This window comes from Leptidea sinapis, chromosome 1 (genome assembly GCF_905404315.1).
Source record: "Leptidea sinapis chromosome 1, ilLepSina1.1, whole genome shotgun sequence".
Taxonomy (NCBI): Eukaryota; Metazoa; Arthropoda; class Insecta; order Lepidoptera; family Pieridae; genus Leptidea; species Leptidea sinapis.
The window spans coordinates 12108532-12131442 of NC_066265.1; the positions used below are offsets into that span (position 1 = coordinate 12108532).

The 22911-nt window shown below is 35.1% G+C and overlaps 2 protein-coding genes across 3 annotated transcripts in view; one reads left to right on the forward strand and one right to left on the reverse strand.

Annotated features, from left to right (window-relative positions):
* LOC126966524 (zinc finger protein 431-like) overlaps nt 1-4825 on the forward strand; it is a 29810-nt gene extending 24985 nt beyond the window's left edge. For both annotated transcript variants that reach the window (XM_050810658.1, XM_050810665.1), the window contains exon 15: nt 816-4825. In XM_050810658.1, the coding sequence (XP_050666615.1) occupies nt 816-941 (126 nt within the window). In that variant the 3' untranslated portion in view covers nt 942-4825. The remainder of the gene's footprint in view (nt 1-815) is intronic.
* Nucleotides 4826-7541: 2716 nt separating this feature from the next.
* LOC126967121 (cyclin-dependent kinase 1) lies at nt 7542-22196 on the reverse strand. The gene is made up of 7 exons (XM_050811539.1): nt 21822-22196; nt 21602-21746; nt 18967-19101; nt 15717-15826; nt 14951-15064; nt 13129-13231; nt 7542-11095 (listed from the first exon to the last, which is right to left on the reverse strand). The coding sequence occupies exons 1-7, from the start codon at nt 21968-21970 to the stop codon at nt 10907-10909; spliced, it is 945 nt and encodes a 314-aa protein (XP_050667496.1). The 5' UTR covers nt 21971-22196; the 3' UTR covers nt 7542-10906.
* Nucleotides 22197-22911: the final 715 nt, after the last annotated feature.

The following is a 22911-nucleotide window of genomic DNA, read 5'->3' on the forward strand; positions in this document are numbered from 1 at the left end:
TAGAAATATTATCCATAGTTACTTATACTTACTTAAAGAAAATAGTTATATAAAACTTATTCTTAATATTTACGTAATCTATTTCGGAAAATTAACTTTAAATCAATTTTATTGATTTGAATGAACTTTGCTGAATTAATGTTAAAATTCAGTTACAATTGTTAATATTTTTAGTTACACGCGTAAAATCCATAAAAGTATTTGATTTACATGTGAATTACTCCAGTTAATTAAAGAAAAATATAATTAACTCAGATTAAAAAAAAATGCTGCTGACATTGATATAGTGTTTGCTCTGCTAAAGAGAGCTGTTCGTCCAATATATCAGCTTTTTTATAGACAGTCTCAAAGAAATAATTAATATGACCGTTAATGGTATACATTTATGAAAATTTTAATTAACGTTCATGAAAATCGTCAACTTTTTGCTCTAAATAGTGATTTTCATTATAATAACACTAGAAATAGGGATTGAATGTAACTAATTCTAGTAGGCTTCATAAGATACGTAATAGCTTTAAGGGTAAATGTATACACTTTTACTACTCCGCAGCTGAATACCTAAGTGAACGGACAGTCTGAGACTAGATTCTGATTATTTTATAGTAAATAACAATGAAAGTACAATAATGTATATTTTATTAAAAAGAGCGCAAAAAAGGATGCTGGGAGAGTATCTTGCGCCGCTTCTTCGCTATTTGTCTCCGAAGCGGTCATCATCATCAAAAAGAAATTCTAAACATTACAATTTTGAGAAAATAAATGCCTTATATTTTTATATAGCATAACGTTGACTTGTATATTGTTTGATCTAGCTCCAGCCGGGCACTGTGGTGTCAGGTCTCGGGCAGCAGGATCTCAGTGGTGTCGCTCACCGGATCATCCTGCAACAACAACCTGGACATCCCTCGCACCCCGCGGTCTACACCATACACCACTGAACCTCATTATGCCGCTGCTAATGCTTAGTTGGAACGGAGAACTAAGTTCAGTGTTAAAAAAAGAAATATTCATAGAGTTAGCAACCTAATAATAAAATAAGATGTCTTATTGATTTTGAAAAATAGGTTCTTTTCCACGAAATAGTCTATTACGCACCGAGGGAGAAAAGTAGGTCCAATCTCACCCGCGGAATATCGGCTCGGATGACAATTGTGGGTGACAATCCTACTTTTCTCACGTGGTGCGTATACGATTTTTTTCCCACTTAGATAAAAAGCTCGCTTTAAGTCCCTGGTACTAGGGACGAAAGTCGTCTTGCCGGGAGAGAATCGGTCACTTTTGTCCCTCGTACCAGGGACAAAAAGACAGCTTTTCATAGAGGTGGGAAAAAAAACATATTTTATGATTGCCTGCTTCATTCGATCAAGCCATTGCAATGTTGACAAAAGTATTTATTTCTGTAATAGATTTGTTTATTGTTTCGAATTATAAAATGAAATTGTATTCATACATTTTAAATGTGGAATACAATAAACGGCGAAACGAAAGCTTTAAAATTTTTTCAACAATATCACTAACGATAATAATATATAAATTAATTTTCGATCAATATCAACTTAAAGAAAAAACACTTGTTAATTTTCTGCCATTGCGTTGGTATCGATTGAACTAACCACGCGATAGCAGTACTTTTGATAGTGCTCGATTGTGCGAAGCGTTGCTATAGTTGGAAAATTCCACGTTGAGCATTATACCATTTACGCTTTAAGGCTGTTGTTGGAAAACTACAATAATTAACAACTATTATAATATATACCTACAACACAATAATGAACATTATACCAGATTAATAATCGCTATTTTGTACTTTAATGAACGTTATAACTACGCAATAATAATAATTAATGTCCACACCACATTAATACATTTTATATATTACAATAATGAGCATTATACCACACTAATGATCGCTATTTTATACAATAACGAGTGTTTTACTACGCAATAGTAAATGTCACACCACATTAATAAACTTTATACCATACAATAATGAACATTATACTAGACTGATGATCGCTATTTATACTATAATGAACGTTATAGTAACAACCATAAACTTAATATACTACCGTATTAGAGAAACACTCTTCTCATTATGGCGAGACTTAATTTAAATTGTTAACTTGTGCTAGTTTTACAGATATGTACGTGAGTAAGTGAAGTGTATAGTATTTTGCTTTTGGTCAATCCCTATGACAAATATTGATCAACGGCGTCATATTCACGTATAACGCAATAACGAATGTCAAACCACACTACTTAATTCTATACAATACAATAATGAACATTATACCAGGTTAATGATCGCTATTTTGTACTATAATGAGCGTTATAACTAAGCAATAATGTCACAGCACATTAATACATTTTATACAATACATTAATGAACATTATACCACACTAATGATCGCTATTTTATACTATAATGAGCTTTATACTACGCAATAATAAATGTCACACCACACTAGTTATTTTATACAATACATTAATAAATATTACATCTTATTATTATGAACGTTACACCAGGGATGGAAAATCTTTTATGTACATATTCAATGACTTTAGACGACCTGTATAGCCGAGTGGTTAGCAATCCTACCTACTAAGCTAGAGGTCCTGGGTTCGATTCCCGGTAGGTGCAATCATTTATATGATGAATATGGATGTTTGTTTCCGAGTCATGGATGTTTAAATGAATTTGTGTATGTTTATATGAATTTATGTATGTTTAAGTAAGTATATTGTATTAAATATATCATTGTCTTGTAACCCATAACACAGGCTATATATGCTTAACTTGGGGCAAGATAATTTGTGTAAAAAGTGTGTCAATAAATAAAAAAAATGTGCTTTAATTTCATGAAAGAAATTTTTGTGGTAATAACGTGTTATCATTATTTTGTGGCTACCTGGTTCAATATATAACTAGACACTACTGTATCCAAGGTTTGATTACTGAATTTTAGCTACAAAAAATGAAATGCAATTGTGATCGTGTTTTCTATTTTGGCGTTCTAGAATAATCTTATGACCATGGATATGAATGTAATTTAAATATATTACTAGTGGACTGTATCAACGCACATATGAATTTTATACATATACAATAGTAATGATTTTATTACACAATATTTAAGGTTATAACTACACCGTAATGGCCTTTATGCAATTTTTGCAGGTTTGCGCAACAGTGATCGCTGTATAATAATACATTTTTTTATACAATTTACACCTACAACAATTATGACCTACATTCGTAATATTAAAAGTTATACAACGTAGCATTTTATAAGTCATGCCATTTTATAGGTTAGGTATACAACACAATTTATAAGTTATATATATACATATAGGTATACTAGCTGACCCAGCAAACGTTGTATTGCCAATATTAAAATCGCGATACAAAAGTAACTGTTGATCGTAGATGGGTGAAAATTTGAAGTTGTATGTACTTTTTACTCCTTACTCATAAAACAAATTTAAAAAAAAATTTCGTGTGGACCACCCTTAACATTTAGGGGGATGAATTCCGATTCTCAGACCTACCCAATATGCACTCAAAATTTCATGAGAATCGGTCAAGCCGTTTCGAAGGAGTTCAATGTTTAACAACATGACGCGAGAATTTGATATATTAGATTATTAAAATCTTAGATTAATAAAGGATTGGTCTCTGTTGCGCTCTAAATAGAACTGCACTACCTAAGAACAATAGCCTTTTTATTACGGCAACTATTAGATGCTCGTGTGCGTGGCATCTTGACACTCCATGTCATCTTTCAAATTTTGTAACATACGCTTCGTGTTATATTACATTGAAATTAATAAAATACAAAATACTTACTGATGATATGTGATCTCAGTGTTTTTCTTATAGGTAGTATTATTTTTACAAAGTATAGCTACGCCACCCGGCATTTTAATTTCAATTATTAGTAAAGATTAACAGAACATGTGGCACGTCAACGTCACCCATTGTTCGAGACTGGCCCGAGTACGCCCGCTGGAGCGTAGTATTCGTTGCCGCATTTTGCGACTACGTCTGTATTATCTAGTTGGAGCGCAGCGGCGACCAATCCTTAATCTAAGATTTCAGTGTTAAATCTGAATAACGTATCTAAGGTGACCATTTTTTTTGAGTCTTATACGTCGTCTTAAAGTCGTATTTTTAAAACGGTCTTTTAATTGTTTTGGTTTTCAGATTTCAACGAATAATAATTTAATCTACAGTATTTTAAAGAAAATCTAATCGATTCCATACATGAACTCCTTCTCCTATATTAACCTTCCAATTTCATATATCTTGTTTTATTCTAGTACAAATTCTTGAATTTGTCAATAATATTTCATAACATCAAGAATTATTTCGTAAAATATGCTCCCCGTTGTTATAATGAAATTGTTTCACAGCAGAACTGTCAAACCGTAAATTCTCTCCATATATTATGTCCATGCAAAACAAATGTTGGAAATAAAAATAATTAAGGGTGTAAATAAAAACTATCCTATCTCTCAAGTTGGACTAAACTGCACTCCACACAAACTAATCTCCATTATAATCCGCGATGCCTATCTTATAATTATATTATAAGATAGGCATCGCGGATATTCTTGAAGCTGACTGTACATAGATGATAAGCTTTATTGCTTACATATATTGTGATATTTATTTTATTGTTAATATAACTAGGTGTAGCTTTATATAAAAGATTCGATAGTACTTAAACTGATAGAAAGCTGGTTTTATTTATAAAATATTATTTAATTTTAACACCGGATTGTATTCATTGTTGTCATAATAAAGTTTTTTAGATTATTATTATGCCTTATTTCTTTATTTTAGTGTTACTATTAAGTATGTAAGTAAAAAGTCATCATATGCACACCAGTCATGACGCGTCCGATCTGGTCGCGCCACTAAATTGGTTCCGCAACCAAAGTGAGTAACGGCCGTTCCCAATATTCAGTCTATCTCTTACTTGAGATGAAAATCGTAACTATCCTTGACTTTTCTGTCACAATAAACTTATCGATGTTAACTCACCTTATCCGTACACGCCGTCTGTCAATGGGACGACGTATAGCTTACCAGCGATAGAAGTTTGTATGGAAATTGCAATTCACGCGTCCCAATATAAGGCGAAAAGAATGACTTGTCGGGTATATTGGGACAGCTTCAGATTATTGACAGTAGAAGGTAGTAATTTATCTCTATCTGTATATAGTATATTGGGAACCGCCGTAAGTAACTATATATATATCTATAGAGCTGTGAGCTGTTTACATCTTGTTGGTAGCGGCGACAGGTTGCGCCCCCGTGGTGTCCCGGTGACAATCCCTTAGGTCGGTCCTACATTGGAAGCGGAATTTCTCCCGACCAGACGGTCTGGGCGGGTCTGGTCGGGGCTGAAAAAAACAAACCTACCCAGTGCTCGCTCCGGGGAGGGGAACAACAAGTCTGAACTGACAACTGTCTGTTCAACCTGTCTAACTTTAGTGTAGGAGCACCTACTCTGGACTGGTCTGGCTGGACAGACCGACTCCGCTTCCAATGTAGGATCCTTAGGGCCCGGGTATCGTAGTAGTGGCCCAGCACATTGCACATATGACAATACACAAAAATCCCTTTTTACCCAGGAGACAAAAGTTGGGATTATCAATCTATATATAGGCATGACACCGTCATCGAGCTTCTCAAAATGCATGAGGAAATACTATCGACTATCCTAGTGCGGCTAATTGGTTGTATAGTGTACATATATATATATACTACTTAGATTATTAATTAGCATCAGTTTATCCTGACGGTAAGAATACCATTGGCCAATGCTCACAGACAGACTCAAAGGCCGGCAACGCTCCTGTGATTCTTCTGGTGTTGCAAGAGATTGTGGGCGGCGGTGATCACTTAACAACATGTGACCCGTACGCTCGTTTGTCCTCCTATTCCATAAAAAAAACATCAGTAGCAGTTAATAGAGGTTTTGGAGAAAAAATTATTTTCGAAGGAAAATTGCTTTGTGAAATATAATCACATTATGTCCATGTTCCAACACTCTGCGGCCATTGCTCGAAAACACTTCGCTGGTCAGCTTTTATGACATCATTAAAAACAAAAAAGTATACTGCATTTATATACTGTCATGACATTACATTTAATTATTGAAGTGAAAATTTCTTAAGGCCAGATGAGCACTATGAGACTGAATTGTCACTCTCGACTATGTAACTCACATTTGGATAAAGTTCGCTTCAGTAAGGGAGTGTGTGTAGTTAGTAAAATTTAAGCTGTTAAATTGCTAAATTTATACAAAATAATTATAATAATGTAAATGCATATATACATACCTTTACTTTATCAACAAAGAATAAAACACAATATTATGAATATAATTTAATTCTTTTACTAATAACTATACTTAAAATGCACTTCATTTGCTCAGTAATGTTTTTATTCTAAGGCTAAATTATAAAAATACAAAATTGGCACAATTAACTTCGGAACAATATGAGATGCACCAATCTTAAGATACAATTATTAATTACAATAACGTTTTTTGCAAAGCTTATCGGCAGATGGGTTTGGAACCCACTTTGTAGGTGGTAATTTCCTATGCCTTACCGAGTTAATTAAAGATGCAGTCCCTTTTAGATCAGAGTAATAACTAGAATGCAATCAACAGTTATAAGTAAACCATTCTTTATGTTTTTTTACAAAATTATTCTCCAACACCCCTTCAAAAGTATCACCCATTTGATATTTGACCGGTAAAGTTGTCAAACGACATGTCAAATTAACTCATACAGCCATTCCTCTGATTTTGTCTATTACTCTGTATCGATTGTGTTGATGAACTTTTTTTCAGCTCATCTAAAATATTTATCCCAAATTACAACTATACAAAAGTATATAGTTGATATCCTAACGTGACTGGATAGCAGATATTCAAAGCATCTAAGCTGTATCCAAACACCACACACAAAACATACCATTTTCTACCTCACACATCAAAATGTGACGACCCATTAGAAGTCAATCAAGCCACAGAAAACTCTTGTGATTCTAATGACAGTTTATTTATATTACCACACTACAGCACCCATGAGATTGACAAGACACAGTCAATTGGATCCTTTATGCCATAGACCAAGTATAGTAACTAACTAGAATTGATAGCTTCCGTTCCGTTCACTCACACGAGAAAAAGAAAAACTTATGCGAGTGTTATGTAAAGATATGAGATAGAGTGATTAGACTTTTTGTTTCACCATGCGTGCCGGTTTTTTCGGGGTCAGCACGGTGTGCTAAACAAACTTGACAGCGCTGCACAGAAAACTTGTGAAATGAGTGAAATATCCACTATTTATTCAACATCAGTGACAATTTTAAGTAGAATGTAACGAAATATGGTGCAATGTTGTGTTTTACGATGTAAAAGTGATGTGATGATGATGTGTTCTTTCACGAACACTTGTTATTATGTACCTATATATATAAAGTACCCGTCACGAGAAGCTATAAATTATGTAAACAAACATCTTTTACTAAGTAAACATTTTATACTACGAGATAATAATAAATTGACCATATTCAATCGACATGAAATATAGACGGGTTATATGAAAGTAACAACCTATTTAATTTAGTCGGATCATATTTTAACGACGCAAAGCACTATCGTTTGTGTTTCTTGGTACCGGAACGCGTCCATCGCAGGGATTGTAAACTATCGGGACGCCATTTTGAAATAAACGCGTCATTCGAGTTTCGAATGCGTACGAGTTTGTTTCATTGCTTTGCATATATCGCGGATCTGGTTGTTATTGTTAATTTTGTTATTGCTTCGTTATCACTTTTTTATTGTTGTTACTTTAATTGTTGCGTTAATTTTATTTGTTATTACGTATAATGGAGCCAGTAGCCAGTACATCTAAGGAAATAAATTCGCCACGAAAAAAACGTCAAAAGGTGCGTAATACAATTTATCTAAAATATATAATAAGTAAAAAGAAAGAGTTGTTTGTTCAAACGCGCTAATCTTTGGAAACTTAAGGTTAATATTAGAAGTAGGTTTTAAATTGTGAAGTAATTGGTTAGGTTAATTGGTATACCTGGAGATATAGCTTGAGCTTCGTGTGACAAGTGACTACAGGTGACGAGCTTTACGGCTAATGAGAAAAATATGGTGATCAACGTATATAAGTACGTGAAAAAAAATTGGCCATCGAATGAATATCCCTACAAAACCGAAATAAATAAAAAAACAGCATCGATTTTCGGAATTGGCATAGCAACTGTGTATAATATATTAAAAGAATATAAATCAGAAGAGGGAATAAAATCACCTATCAAGTCTAAAGACAGGCCTAAATTTTATCAGAAAGTAGACGATTTTGATAAATCCGTAAATAGGAAAAAAAATTACAGTTTCTTTTTAAATGGCCAATTACCAACAATTCTCAAGATTCTTCAGGCAGTCAATGACGATGAAGATTTGCCAAATTTTAGCGAAACAACTCTCAGGCGGCTAATAAAGCATTTAAACTTTAAATATATAAAACGACAGCGAAATAACGCACTTATTGATAGAGATGACATAACAATATGGCGGCGAAAATATTTGAAATCTATTAAAGACTATAGACAACAAAATCGCCAGATATTTTACATGGATGAGACATGGGTGAATGCAGGTTAGTGTGTTTTTTTTTATTGCAGTGAAACGGCAGACTACCACACGGTTCGCCTGATTGTAAGCAAATACCGTCGCCTTTACCGTGAAGTGATGTGTATGATACTGCAAATCTATTTGCAAAATATAACCCACGCGCCGCCGACCTTGAGACATTAGTTCTTAAGGGCTATCACAAGTGTGTATTAATAATAATATACTTCAACTCTTTTACTGCGCAAGACGCTAATTAACAAATGTTTAATTGTTTTTACAGGACATACCGTAAATAAAACTTGGGTAGACAAACAAGTTAAAAGTAAGAAGCGGGCTTTCCTAGAAGGACTTAGCATTGGTGCACGTAACCCAACGTCAAAAGTTAAACGATTAATAATTACCCATATCGGCAATGAGAACGGTTTTGTAGAGGGCGGTGAAAATATATTTGAATGCAAGAAGACGGGAGATTACCATGAATCAATGGATGCAACACATTTTGAACAATGGTTTGAAAACGTTCTCCAAAAACTTGGAGAAAATGCAGTAGTGGTAATGGACAATGCACCATACCACTCAAGGCGTCTTGAAAGAATTCCTACTACTGCCTGGAAAAAAAATTATATACAAAATGGGCTTGTAAGTAAGAATATTTCTTACGACGACAATGAAATTAAGACTGAATTACTGCTAAAAGTAAAAAATGTTAAAGACAATTTTAAAACATATGTAGTGGACGAGCTCGCAAAAAAATATAAGGTGGAAGTATTGAGACTCCCGCCATATCATTGTGAGCTTAATCCAATTGAGCTAATTTGGGCCAACGTAAAAGGATATGTTGCTCGCAAAAATACAAATTTTAAATTTGACGAGGTAAAACAATTATTACAAGAGGGACTGCAGCAGATTACTTCGGAAAATTGGAAGCGTTGTGTGGAGCATGTTATCAAGGAAGAAGATAATTTTTATTCCAAAATCGATGAGATGATTGATAAAACTGTAGACAGCTTCGTGATACATGTCACTGATTCTGACACAGAAATGGAAACATCTGAATCTGACGAATAATTATTCTTAAATAATATATGTTACTTAATAATTTATTAAATCTTAAACAAATTCATTTTTTTTGTTGTTCCAAATGTTGTGAACTCCTGAACACTTGTTTACAAAATTTATAGCTTCTCATGACGGTTACTTTAGTTACTATACTTGGTCTATGCTTTATGCAATGACTTAACTGACTGTAAACACACTTCACAATGTTCTGTAGTATGCAATAGTTATTTCTAGCATGATCAGTATGTATATTTTTTTATTATAACCGGAAAGTCAGAAGACAAAATACCTAAATTTGTTAAAAATTGTCAAATTATGAATTATATATATTTCATCAACTAAAAAATTTATGCTTCACAGACTTTCTGGTTACCTCACTTGGTTAATGGTTACCGCTAACGATAAACTTACTGAATAAGAGTTCTTCGTGGTACCAATCTAGAAAGTCCCTTAAAATTAAATTTTTCTATGGTTTTAAGAAGAATGTTTGTGAGACAGCACTGTGAAGGCATTTAAATTGAACACTACATCAACTTGCCTATATAGTACTATTAACTACCTATCATATATATGTTAATACTAGATATATGCAACTTTAAATTATTTAACTATAAGACACATTAATATACGACTGTTATCATAAGAAAGCTACAAATGTTATGCTATATTTTCAGTAATGAAATTCGTCTGATAATTTATATATTTTAGGCACTTTGACAGTTAAAAGTATTTTAGTCTCGTAATCTCTAAAACCGTTTTACATTACAAAGGCTATAGTTAAATACAAACCCAAATGTTTCACAGGTATGACAATACACTATAATAAAGGATGTTGTGAAAGAAAAACAGAACATCTATAACCAATTAGTTTTCCAAAAGAATTACAAGCCATCACAAACCCTTTGAATTCTATCCGAAAGGGTTAATCAATGAAAGTCCACAAATATCTAATCCACAAATCAGAGGTGGATCAAAACCGAACATACATAATTAATTAATAAATTCAAATACAATTTGTTGCCAGGCACCATCACTATCAATAAGAAAATAAAACAGAAAATTCGCAAACTGAAATTGTTCAACACCTTCACTTCCAGTATCAAAGTATACAAAAATTTATGTATGGTTTAATCATGTCGCAATTCTCACAAGTAAATTATACAAAATCGAGCTTATTCACCATTTTTAAAGATAATTTCAACATCGTTTGCATACCCCTTCAATGTGGACAGACCTGCGGGCAATTTAACATTTCTAAAGTACTGGTGCTTCTGAACTTGTCTGGCTGTAATCCTTTCCGCTGGATTGTAAATTAACATTTTCTGCAGCAAATTCATACCGACTTCATCTAAGTTTTGCACCTGGAAAGAATTTATTTTATAGTGCCTAACCTAAAAAATGATTTTCTGCTAATATCGAATCTTAGGTATGTTTCAGTTTCTACCTGAACCAAATCTTTTTTCAGAAATTTTAAAATCTGTAAATCGTTTAACTGAAATTTGGCTTACATTATGTAGTCATACAAATAGTTAAAAGTAAAAACGTTTTAAATGAATAAAAAACAATCATTAAGATAAAATTAATAAATATATTACATGTCTTTTGATATGACTACTTCTAATAAGCAATTTTACACTTGTCATGGAACAAAACGTTGTTATTAAATTTCTGAATGCAGAGATTAGGTTCGGGCCCAAAAAGGTGCAGAAGCTAAATTCTTTTGCTGATCCCAAAATTTAATTGAATGACCCAAAATAATTTAAATAGTATGTTATGTTTTTAAAGTGATTAATACACAAATAAAATTTGAAAAACAAAATTTTCCGCGTTCCGTGCCGGTGCTCTAACCAACTGAGCAAACTGTTCGAGTGATGTATCGTCATAAAATCCTGTATGCTTTGTTCAACTCTTAGGTTGTGGCTTTATCTACATTCTACAGGTTCTACTTTACAGGCATATTAGGAAATTGACTTGAGATGTCGCTCTTGTAAATCTAAACAATATGTGATGTTTTTAAAGTGATAACACAAATAAACTCCGAAGAGCTGTTTAACCTTATTCCTGCCGCCGAATTCCACCTTCGCACGACACGCCACAAGTTAAGATATCATCCCCACCATCTGGATGTGTGGCGGTTTACAAGGAGCTTTCTCCCTCGTACTACAAAGCTGTGGAATGAGCTTCCTTGTGCGGTGTTTCCGGGATGATACGACATGGGTACCTTCAAAAAAAGCGCGTACACCTTCCTTAAAGGCCGGCAACGCTCTTGTGATTCCTCTGGTATTGCAAGAGAATATGGGCGGCGGTGATCACTTAACACCAGGTGACCCGTACGCTCGTTTGTCCTCCTATTCCATAAAAAAAAAAGATTGTGGCTTCATTCAGAGTTGAACGAAGCATACAAGATTTTATGACGATACGTAAATTTCAAAAACAAAATCCGGCACGGAACGATGGAGGGCGTGAGTTCGAGTCCCGCATCGTTAATACAATTTTGTTTTTCAAATTTTATCCAAAATAATTTTTTATACAAGTTGGTTTGCTAGTATAACCAAAACTAATGTAAGGTGGATGCTTTGGATTTTAATATTGTTGCATAATATTATTTATAGTGATTTAAATGTTTCTAAATTTTAACGATATTTTAGGAAATATGATACGAAAACAATAATTGTAAATTCAAATTCAAATATTTTTATTCAAAATAGGATGTGACATCACATATTGAAAGTCAAAAACTACCACCCATTCCAAAATGAATGCCTCAGACCTGAGAAGAATGGGCGCAACAAACTCAGCGGGCTTTTTTTTTTCATCGAATAAAAATGTTTACAAAGTAATATTGTACAATTAAACTTATTATTTAATAGCCTGAGGGCGGTCACTCCATTCCCAATCTGTGGTATCATTAAGAAAGTTATTTATGTTATAGTAACCTTTACCACACAAACGTTTTTTAACAATTCTTTTGAATAACGTTATACTTTTGTTTTGAACATTTTCTGGGATCTTGTTGTAAAAGCATATACATCGCCCCACAAAAGACTTACTAACTCGACTTAGCCGAGTAGTAGGCATCATAAGTTTATGTCTGTTCCTGGTGTTAACATTATGGTTATGACAGTTTCTGGCAAATTCAGTTATGTGCCTGTGTGAACATACATTACATTATCAAGAATATATTGAGATGCAACAGTCAAGATGTTAATTTCTTTAAATTTTGCTCTCAATGATTTTTTAGGACCTAGGTTATATTATTAAGTGATCTAATAATACTACTAGTCTGACTGATAACGTCAAGCAGTCTTCTTCCAAACATGCTATCAATAATGCACGACATGTCCAACCCATTTATTGACTTACATTTATTTATATTTTTAAATATCGCACTTACATGATTGTGAAGGTTAAGTGTGGTCCAGTTGGGAAATGTTGGCTTGTAGTCGGGTAATGCGGAAACACCGGGCCATAATTCTTCTGTTGGAGTACGCAACATTCTGGAAAATGAAACATTTCAAATAATTATACAACAACAATGAGTTTTGTTAACATTTATAATTCTATATAAACCTTGAAGTGTGAGTGACATTTCTTAAAGAAAGTCATGTACGGACATTTACACTCCTGTCGCTACTACCAATCTGTCTCCAATTTAGCACCACTGTTAGTTACAGATGGGGGGATGATCTCTCATCTGTTAAAATTCCCACATTCAGAAATATTACATACCAATTGATCATACTATGATATGTCCCTTCACCATTTTTATTAGTCAACTAGCTGACCCGGCAAACGTTGTTTTGCCATATAAAGTATAATTCACGCGATAGTTTTAAAAGTAATAAAATATTGCCTATATTATAGCCTGTACATCATTTTGTTCTATTGTCAATAGTTTTTGCAGCGCACGCAAGAATAGGTTTTCGATTTTACACCTTGTGTTACAAAATAGCAATTTTATTACGGATCCCTAACTTTGAAAAAAAAAATAGCATATAAGCCTTCCTCGATAAATGGACTACCCAACACTGAAAGAATCATTCAAATCGGACCAGTAGTACCAGAGATTAGCGCGTTCAAACAAACAAACAAACACTGCAGCTTTATAATATTAGTATAGATAAGTATTTAATGGGATGGAAACAAAATGCTTTAGTTATAAATTATAACTAATTATCTCTAAATAACACGTATAATTAAATGAAGAGATAGTCATGAAAACCAACAATTCGTTTTTCTCCATCCTGTATATAGCTTGGCGTCATACGCCAGTCATCGGCATGACATGTACGCTCGCTGGTCATATGTAATGACTAGAAGTTTTCTTATGAAAAAAAACAGCCTATAGCCTTCCTCGATAAATGGACTACCCAACACTGAAAGAATCATTCAAATCGGACCAGTAGTACCAGAGATTAGCGCGTTCAAACAAACAAACAAACAAACACTGCAGCTTTATAATATTAGTATAGATATGTCCGTACATCAGTTATCTCTGTCTAATTATATTTAAATAATGCAAATAATGTGTCGCTCAAATGCTTACAATATTATCTATTAAAGTTTTCCCACAAGATAGACCAACGGTCTGGTCAAGATCGCCAGAATATGTTGGATGAGTGCAGCACATGACCGATTGTCATGGCGATCTTTAGGGGAGGCCTTTGTCCAGCAGTGGACCGGCGAAATGGTCATGATCAATGCAAATATAGAAAACATATCATCAGAACTTTTAATGCTAATACAGAATTGATGAATCACATACCTACTAAAAACATTGTTTTAGTTTAAGAACAATTAATATAATTGTTTATTTGTATAGATATTACATACTTTATTTGGATTTAATTGTGAGTGTTATTTTGCGAAATTGCACAAAGATTGTTTAAAATTAATGAAAGTGAAGACTCTTGTAGCAGAACTAAAGTTTGTTTTCATATAGGTAATCTGAAAATCTCTCAAATCACTTTTATTTAAATATGGCAATAATAAGTTAATTTAATTTATAACTTGTCAAGTAAGTAGCGTGCAATGTTTAAAGCATTTTTAAATATATATTTTTTTAAATAAATAAATTGTTGTATAGTGGTTTACCTTCAGAACTTGAATATATATACACAAAATATATATTTTAAGACAAAAGTCAGTGGCATAACATTTATTTAATAAGGTGTCAACAAACACACTATACCTTTACAAAAATTACTCGAAATTACCTGAAAATCCGAAACAGTTGGTCGATCTCAGAATCTCCTTGAAACAGCGGCTTCTTTGATGACATCTCAGAAAAGATACAACCAATAGACCATATGTCTATTGGGCACGAATATCTAGCAAAAAGGAAAAAGAAAGTTAAACATATCTGCTGCTAAATATATAATACCCTCATAATGTTGAGTAGCATTCATCAGGCCTGGATTTATATGTATTGATGTTTTTTTTTTCAGTAAACTCCTAAACTAATAATAATAATAATCATTTATTCAACTAATAATATGGGGTACAAAATGTTTTGTGCCCTATCCTCTGCGATAGGATACCCTGAATTGCAGAGGCTAGGTCCTTCCGAAAGGCTATACATTATTAAACATATTTAGCAAACTCACTAAAAAGTAAAGGTATGTGTGCGTGTATGTGTAAGTGTGAGTGTGATTTTTTTTTTTGAATGAATGAATTGATTTTAATGGGGACTACTTCATGGAGTGCAGATTAGTCCAACTTGAGAGATAGGATTTTTATGTGTTTTTTTATTTCAATTTGGGACTTACAATTATTTTTATTTCCAGAATTGTATGAGGGGTCATAGAAAATTCTGGGAGAATTTATTGACCCACAGTATGACAGATCTGCTGTGACCCAATTTCATTATTACAAGACGCAGCAAATTTTACGAAATAATTCTAGATGTTATGAAATGAAATATTATTGCCAAATTTATAAAAAACATTATTTTAATATAAATTAAGAAGTACTCATCTACACCTTTGACAGCCGAGCAGAACTTCAGGTGCTCTGTACCACAATGTAACAACTTCATGAGTGTATACTCGTACGGGCACACCGAAAGCACGACCTAGTCCAAAATCAGCTACCTGCAAAAAGCAATGGTATTTAATTAATTCCCCTGTGCTTCCCCGGGGCGTAAAAATAATAGGGTAGTCCCAGGCCCTAGGGTGTCGTAAGAGGCGACTACGGGCTTATTGAAAGTGGGAGAGTCACGCTACCGTCTTTTGACGTCAGCACAATCGGGCCAGACTCGTCCGGGTTACTTACCACACTCGCACAGAATACCGGCGTGAAGTAGCGGCCTAGTGCCGCTATGTTTCGCATAGGTTAGTGTCGAGGACCGGAGACGCAGATATCTCGACCTAGCGATACGTCATATTTATCATACCCCGGGTACAAAATTGAGCACAATTTTATGCCTCATGCCGGGGTATGTGTGTACGTTAGGGAGGATATCTGCTGTGTGTGTGCTGATCCCATAGTGGTAACGCAGAAACCGATCACCTCATCGGCTGCGTTCAAACGGCAATTGACGACGTGCTTACACAGATCCCCTCCGCAGAAATCGTTGTCTTGGGTGATTTCAACGGGCACAATGCCGAATGGCTTGGATCACGTACCACAGACTATGCAGGGCGATCTGTGCATAATTTTGCATTGGCGTATGGTCTGTCCCAATTAGTTGAGTCGCCACCATTGCCTGGTCAGGAGTGTAGTGCCCATCCGACGCCAACGTCGCAGACCACCTGCGACCCGCCGCGTTTGGCACTACAAGTCAGCAGATTGGGATAGGATGCGTTCCTTTTTTGCATCCTACCCTTAGGGAAAGGTTTGTTTCCCGTCGGATGATCCTATTGCCTGCGCCGTTGCAGTAGCCGATGTGATACTGCAGGGCATGGATATTTTTATACCACGCTCTGTAGTACCGATCGGTGGCAGATCACAGCCCTAGTTCGATACATATAATTATTGTTAAGAATAAATTAATTGTAAAGTGGATCAACCTTCAGAACTTGAATATATACATAAAAAAAAATTGTTAGACAAAAGTAGGTGTATGCCAACCAATTTACAACATTTTTATTACATTTATTCATAAGTCCATCCGATCCAAAAAAAAGGAGCAGTTCGGATCCGGCAAAATACAGGCCTATTGCTATAACCTCCCTGCTCTCCAAAATCATGGAGAGCATAATTAGCCGCCAACTTTTGGAATACCGAGAGGGTCACCGGTTGATCAACGACCGACAATACGGCTTTCGTCATGGTCGGTCGGCAGGTGATCTTCTGGTATACCTAACACATAGATGGGCGGCGGCTATTCAAAGCAAGGGGGAAGGCCTGGCAGTTAGCCTGGATATAGCGAAGGTCTTTGATCGTGTATGGCACAAGGCGCTCCTCTCAAAACTTCCATCATTTGGGCTTCCCGAGAGCTTATGCAAGTGGACCTCCAGCTTCCTCACTGGGCGCAGCATACAAGTCGTTGTAGACGGTTTTTGCTCGAATCCCAAGCCCGTGAACGCTGGAGTGCCCCAAGGCTGTGTGCTATCTCCGAAGCTGTTTCTTCTGCATATCAATGATATGTTGGACACCTCCAACATACAATGCTATGCAGACGACAGCACTGGTGATGCCGTATACACGGGCCATGCAGGTCTATCTCGGGACGTCGACCAGTGCCGGGAGATATTGTGTCTTCTATCGAGTCCTCTCTCGAGAAGGTTGCGGAATGGGGTAAATTGAACCTTGTCCAATTTAACCCCCAGAAGACTCAAGTTTGCGCGTTTACCACTAAAAAAACCCCATTTGTCGTATCACCGCTCTTCGATAACACTTCCCTTAAAGCCTCGCCTAGTATCGGAATACTGGGTCTCGAAATCTCGAGCGATTGCCAATTCCGTCGCCATCTGGAGGGCAAAGCCAAATTGGCTTTGAAGAAGCTGGGCGTCATCAATAGAGCACGGCAATACTTCAAGCCGGCCCATATTCTAGCGCTCTACAAAGCGCAGGTCCGGCCACACATGGAGTATTGCTGTCATCTCTAGTCTGGCGCACCCCAGTATCAGCTCGATCCATTTGACCGCGTGCAACGCAGAGCAGCTCGAATTGTCGGGGACCCAGTGCTCTGTGAACGGCTGGATCACTTGGCGTTGCGTAGAGACGTCGCTTCATTGTGTGTCTTCTACCGCATTTATCACGGGGAGTGTTCCGAAGAGCTGTTCAACCTGATTCCTGCCGCCGAATTCCACCTTAGCACGACACGCCACAAATTAGGATATCATCCCCACCATCTAGATGTGTGGCGGTCCTCCACAGTGCGGTTTTCAAGGAGCTTTCTTCCACATACTACAAAGTTGTGGAATGACCTTCCCTGTGCGGTGTTTCCGGGACGATACGACATGGGTACCTTCAAAAAAAGCGCGTACACCTTCCTTAAAGGCCAGCAACGCTCTTGTGATTCCTCTGAGAGAATGTGGGTGGCGGTGATCACTTAACACCAGGTGACCTGTACGCTCGTTTGTCCTCCTATTCCATAATAAAAAAGGTAACATCTAATAAGTGAAAAAAACTTAACTAAACATCCCACCATTTTAAATCTGATCTTTAATGAAAACGAGCGGCAAGAAACTCACTGTCATACATTAAAAATATTCCTTTACAGCTCCATTATTTAAAAAAATATTTATCTTTATCTAATGTCTAGAGTTAAAAAATTAAATGTAATTTATTATAAAAAAAATCAAGTACACACTATATTAATAAATAAAGCAAAGCAGACATTTTTCAACTTGTGATAGTAAAATACTTTTAAAAGATTAAAATAAATGTAATAGGAACTGTAGGTACCTTTTACATTAGGTTTTTGTGTAAAAGTAACATTTTATAATCATTTTATTTAAACCTATATTATATGAGCTTTTGAGTAACACTCATATTAATAAAACTTACTTTTTATAGTTTAAAAAAAAAACTCGCCACAAGCAGGATATGACCAGGCATTATCATACTCCATATTTTAGTGTAGTAATAATTATTCTCTACTATTGTAACGATGTAGGATGTATGAAGGAAATTGTACATCGTTCATTATTGGTCTGGAGCTACTATTCATATTATACTTGATAGTCAGAAAGTGTTAGAACAATATAAATGCAGAATCATGTCATAGCCAAGGTTCCTTATGTAAAGAGGGATATACAAATGGATAAAAACAATTGAACCTTACCTTAATAATACCAGTCTTGTCGATAAGCAGGTTCTGTGGTTTGAGATCTCTGTGTAGAATCCGACGCTTGTGACAGTAAAGGATGGCATTGTTGATTTGATATAGATAGCTTTTCACTGTCATCGGATTCATGAACTGTAATTTAAAGTTATAATAATTATTAGGGATTTTATATGGAATAGAAGAAGGATGCTTTGTCAGTCATATTTTAAATCTAGTTGTGGGAGGCTTTGAGTTCCAGAGATACAGAGGATTGTAGAAAACATATATCAAAGTTGAGTTAAGATAAAAAAAAACAGAGTATGAGAAAGGATAGAAAGCAGAACAGAAGAGAGAAAATAGAAAAACAAATCATTAAAACAGGGGGAACAAAAAAGGCATATTTTAGAATCTACATTGAATCTATAAAGATTGGGTTACAAAAGTTAGAAATATGAAAGGAATAGAACAGAAGAACAGACACAAAAGATATTGCTACATCATATTGTAAAAAAATTATATGAACAAGAAACACAAGACGAACATGGCGAATCAATAATACTAAACAATGATGAGGATGAGAGTGTACCCGACATACTACAACGAGAGCTGGAAGCAGCGTTACAGTCCCAAAGTAAGGACAAAGTCCCAGGGCCAGACGGCATTGAAAATGAGATCCTATTAATGGCAAAAAAATTCCAAGTACCAGTAATTACGAAACTATTTAATGAAATTCTCGAAAGTGAAATTATCCCTATACAATGGATGCAATCTAATATAGAATTATTATATAAAAAAGGTGACAAACTTAATATAGGTAATTATCGTCCAATCAGCCGTATGTCCAATCTGTATCAAATATTTGCGAAAATACTGCTAAGAAGACTAGAAAGAAAATTAGATAACAACGAACCAGATGAGCAAGCAGGTTTTCATAAAGGTTATTCAGTATTGGATGTTATGTATACATGTTACAATGAAAGATATACAAGGAAAGTACAGCATGCATACAATTAGAAAAGAAAGGTGAACCATTTAGCATACAAAAGGGTGTACGACAAGGCGACCCACTTTCCCCAAGACTTTTCTCAACATTTCTTGAAATGATATTTAGAAGACTAAATTGGGACAGATTTGGAATCAACATTGATGGAACCTGGCTAACAAAAGAAATAATGAAAGATAAAAAACTGCACATATCAATTAAATCTAAAGTGCACATGTGTGTTGAACACATGCATTCTCCCTGTATTGATGTACGGAAACCAAACATGGGCCCTTACCAAATTAAAACCTTAAAAAATTAAACATATGCCAGCACTCAATGGAGCGAAGAATGATCAAGGGGATCAAGAAAAAAGATCGAGTTTGGCTAGAAGACATCAGGAAAAACGCAAAGGTTCGAGACATAGAAACAAATATACGGAAACTGAAATGGCTGGGAATATGAGTAGAGGGAAGGAGAAGTGGAACAAAAAGGTCACACAATGGTATCCTAGGAATGGCATAAGAAGCAGGGGAAGACCCTGCCAAAGAAGGGAGGACGACCTGGCCAAATTTGCAGGAGAGACCTGGAGCCGGGTTGCCAAGGACAGAAAGGAGTGGAAAGTGTTGGAGGAGGCCTATGCCAATTGGCAAACAGCCGAAGACTACCTGGAGTTTATTTAAGTTAGATATAAGAAATTGTATTCTTTGTTTTCAGTTGAATAACTTTTATTCAACTGATTATTATTTATTATAGTGGGAGGCTTTAGCACAGGATACCGGCTAGGTGGCAGTGTTTTGCTGCCCTGAAGCAATATTTTGTTTCAGTTTGTAGGGTGACTAAGACAAGAACCCTGAGTAGCACTGAAATGTTATGGCCTAGGAATATCACTTACTATCATGTTAACACATCCCATTAGACTTTTTATTAGAAAAACATCCATCATCAGGCATCATGACTTAAGGATAAGTTGTAAAGTGGTGCAGAACTCAACTGATAACAATGATAGCCAAAACTTTATTGTCTACAAGATTTAGTGACTGTACTAAACTGACATTTACTAACAGACACCAATCCATTATTTGCATGCAAGTACATCTTGAACCTTACAACTAAGAGGTCTTCATACAAACATGATTGTGGAAATAAAACAAAGAAACTACACACTCCAAAGTTGTACAGGGAAACATGAAGGAAATACCAATTTTTCAGGCATATATAAACAGAATTGTATAATCATGCACTTAGGAGTAAAAAGAGGTGAAAATGGGAAGGTATTATCAAATTTTGTTTGGAAGTAAAAGGGCAATGTATGTCCACAGAAAAAGCACTCATCACTCAGGTCTACGTTCTTTAACCTTTGATGTTGCCAAAAGTACCCATTTGAATGATATACTGTACAATATAACTATATGTATTTAAGAGATTTCCATATACTCATCACAATATCCACGATGAACCAGAAGGCCTAGAGACTTGAAACTTGGTAGGAAGTAGGTATTCCTTTCTTTCTTATAGATTATGTTGTGATCACTAATAAATCAAAATATAAATAAATAAGTAACTGTTTTGTTATTATAAAGGTATGTCCACCAACATTTTCTCTCTTTATTTATTTAAAATTGAGACAAAGTACTAAATCAAGACATTTTAAATCATTGTTGCACTTACTTTCCCTGAGCCTAGAGAATCCATATACTTCTTTAAATCCATTGAAAGAAACTCAAATATCAAATACAGTTTGCTTTCTTCCATCAAGACATCTTCTAATTTGACTATATTTGGATGATTTAACTCCTTTAGTAATGATATTTCTCTGCAAGGAACGGATATATGATGAGATACGTTAGACGATTTCATATTGATAATTTATAATAAAAAAATATTAAACCTTATTGCAGTAGATGGTATTCCTTCATCATCAGCTTCCAATCTTATTTTCTTCATAGCAACAAACTGGCCGGTGGTTTTGTTTTTTCCTTTATACACAACGCCATAAGTTCCTTCACCGATCTTTTCTATTTTTATAAAATCATCCATTTTATGAGCAATGGTGAATGTTTTTATTTTTGAGGTTTTTGTAAATTAGTGGTAAAGAAGCCACCGCGTGTTAGGTACTTCACAAAAGATTAGACTACTATAATATGACGTTTATATATATTGTGTCATTCATGTAAATAGTAAATAAACCTTTTATATGTTAACCTCGCAAATTCACGCAAAAATAGAAGAAGTAGAGAAAATAACGAATTCAAACGAAAATAATTTAAAAATTTTGAACTGTATTGACAATCATTGACAAGATTGGTATTTTTAAATCTGGCATGAGATGAGGCAAAAGTTATGCGTACAGCCATCACGATATTCAAAACTTGTCTATGGCGAGCGTATAATTTTCAGACTTGATAATATAAAAATTATATCGTTAGCTCACGACATCAATTCTTTAAGCATCAAAGTATAATTCAGCAGAGACTGACCGGCTCCAAACGATTCTTGATGATTTCAATGCCCGCCGCCGGCCTAATGGCTAAGCTCACGAACTACCGATCATGCGGGGAGATCTGTTCACGACTTCGCATTAACATGATATGGTCTGTCATATCTGATTTTTGCGCCGAAGTTAGACTTTCTGTTGACCTCAAATCCGAACGGCTACCTAGTTCCCGCTGATCCTCCCCCAGGGTCGTGGGATCACTGCCTGATCTGGAGAACCGTGCCAATCACGCGCTTAACATAAAAAGACATAAAATACATTTATTTTCTCAAAATTGATTCCTTAAGAATTCTTGTTTATGTCATTTCTATAATACTAGATACTACTACCGCTTCGGACACAAATGGCGCTCTGAGAGAGAAGAAGCGGCGCAAGAAACTCTCTCAGCATTCTTTTTTGAACTCTTTTCAATAAAAATATACAATATTGTACAGTCATTTCTATCGCTATAAAATAATCATAATCTAGTCCCAGGCTGTCCCTT

Bases quoted from the DNA above. Each gene is read 5' to 3' on its own strand.
- LOC126967121 (XM_050811539.1), bottom strand. From the start codon at position 21,970: ATGGATGATTTTATAAAAATAGAAAAGATCGGTGAAGGAACTTATGGC. The intron at 19,102-21,601 runs GTAAGTGCAACA...TTTAAATTACAG, and splicing joins ATTCTCTAGGCTCAGGGAAA to TTCATGAATCCGATGACAGT. The intron at 11,096-13,128 runs GTAAGTGCGATA...AATTCTTTCCAG, and splicing joins CACTTAACCTTCACAATCAT to GTGCAAAACTTAGATGAAGT.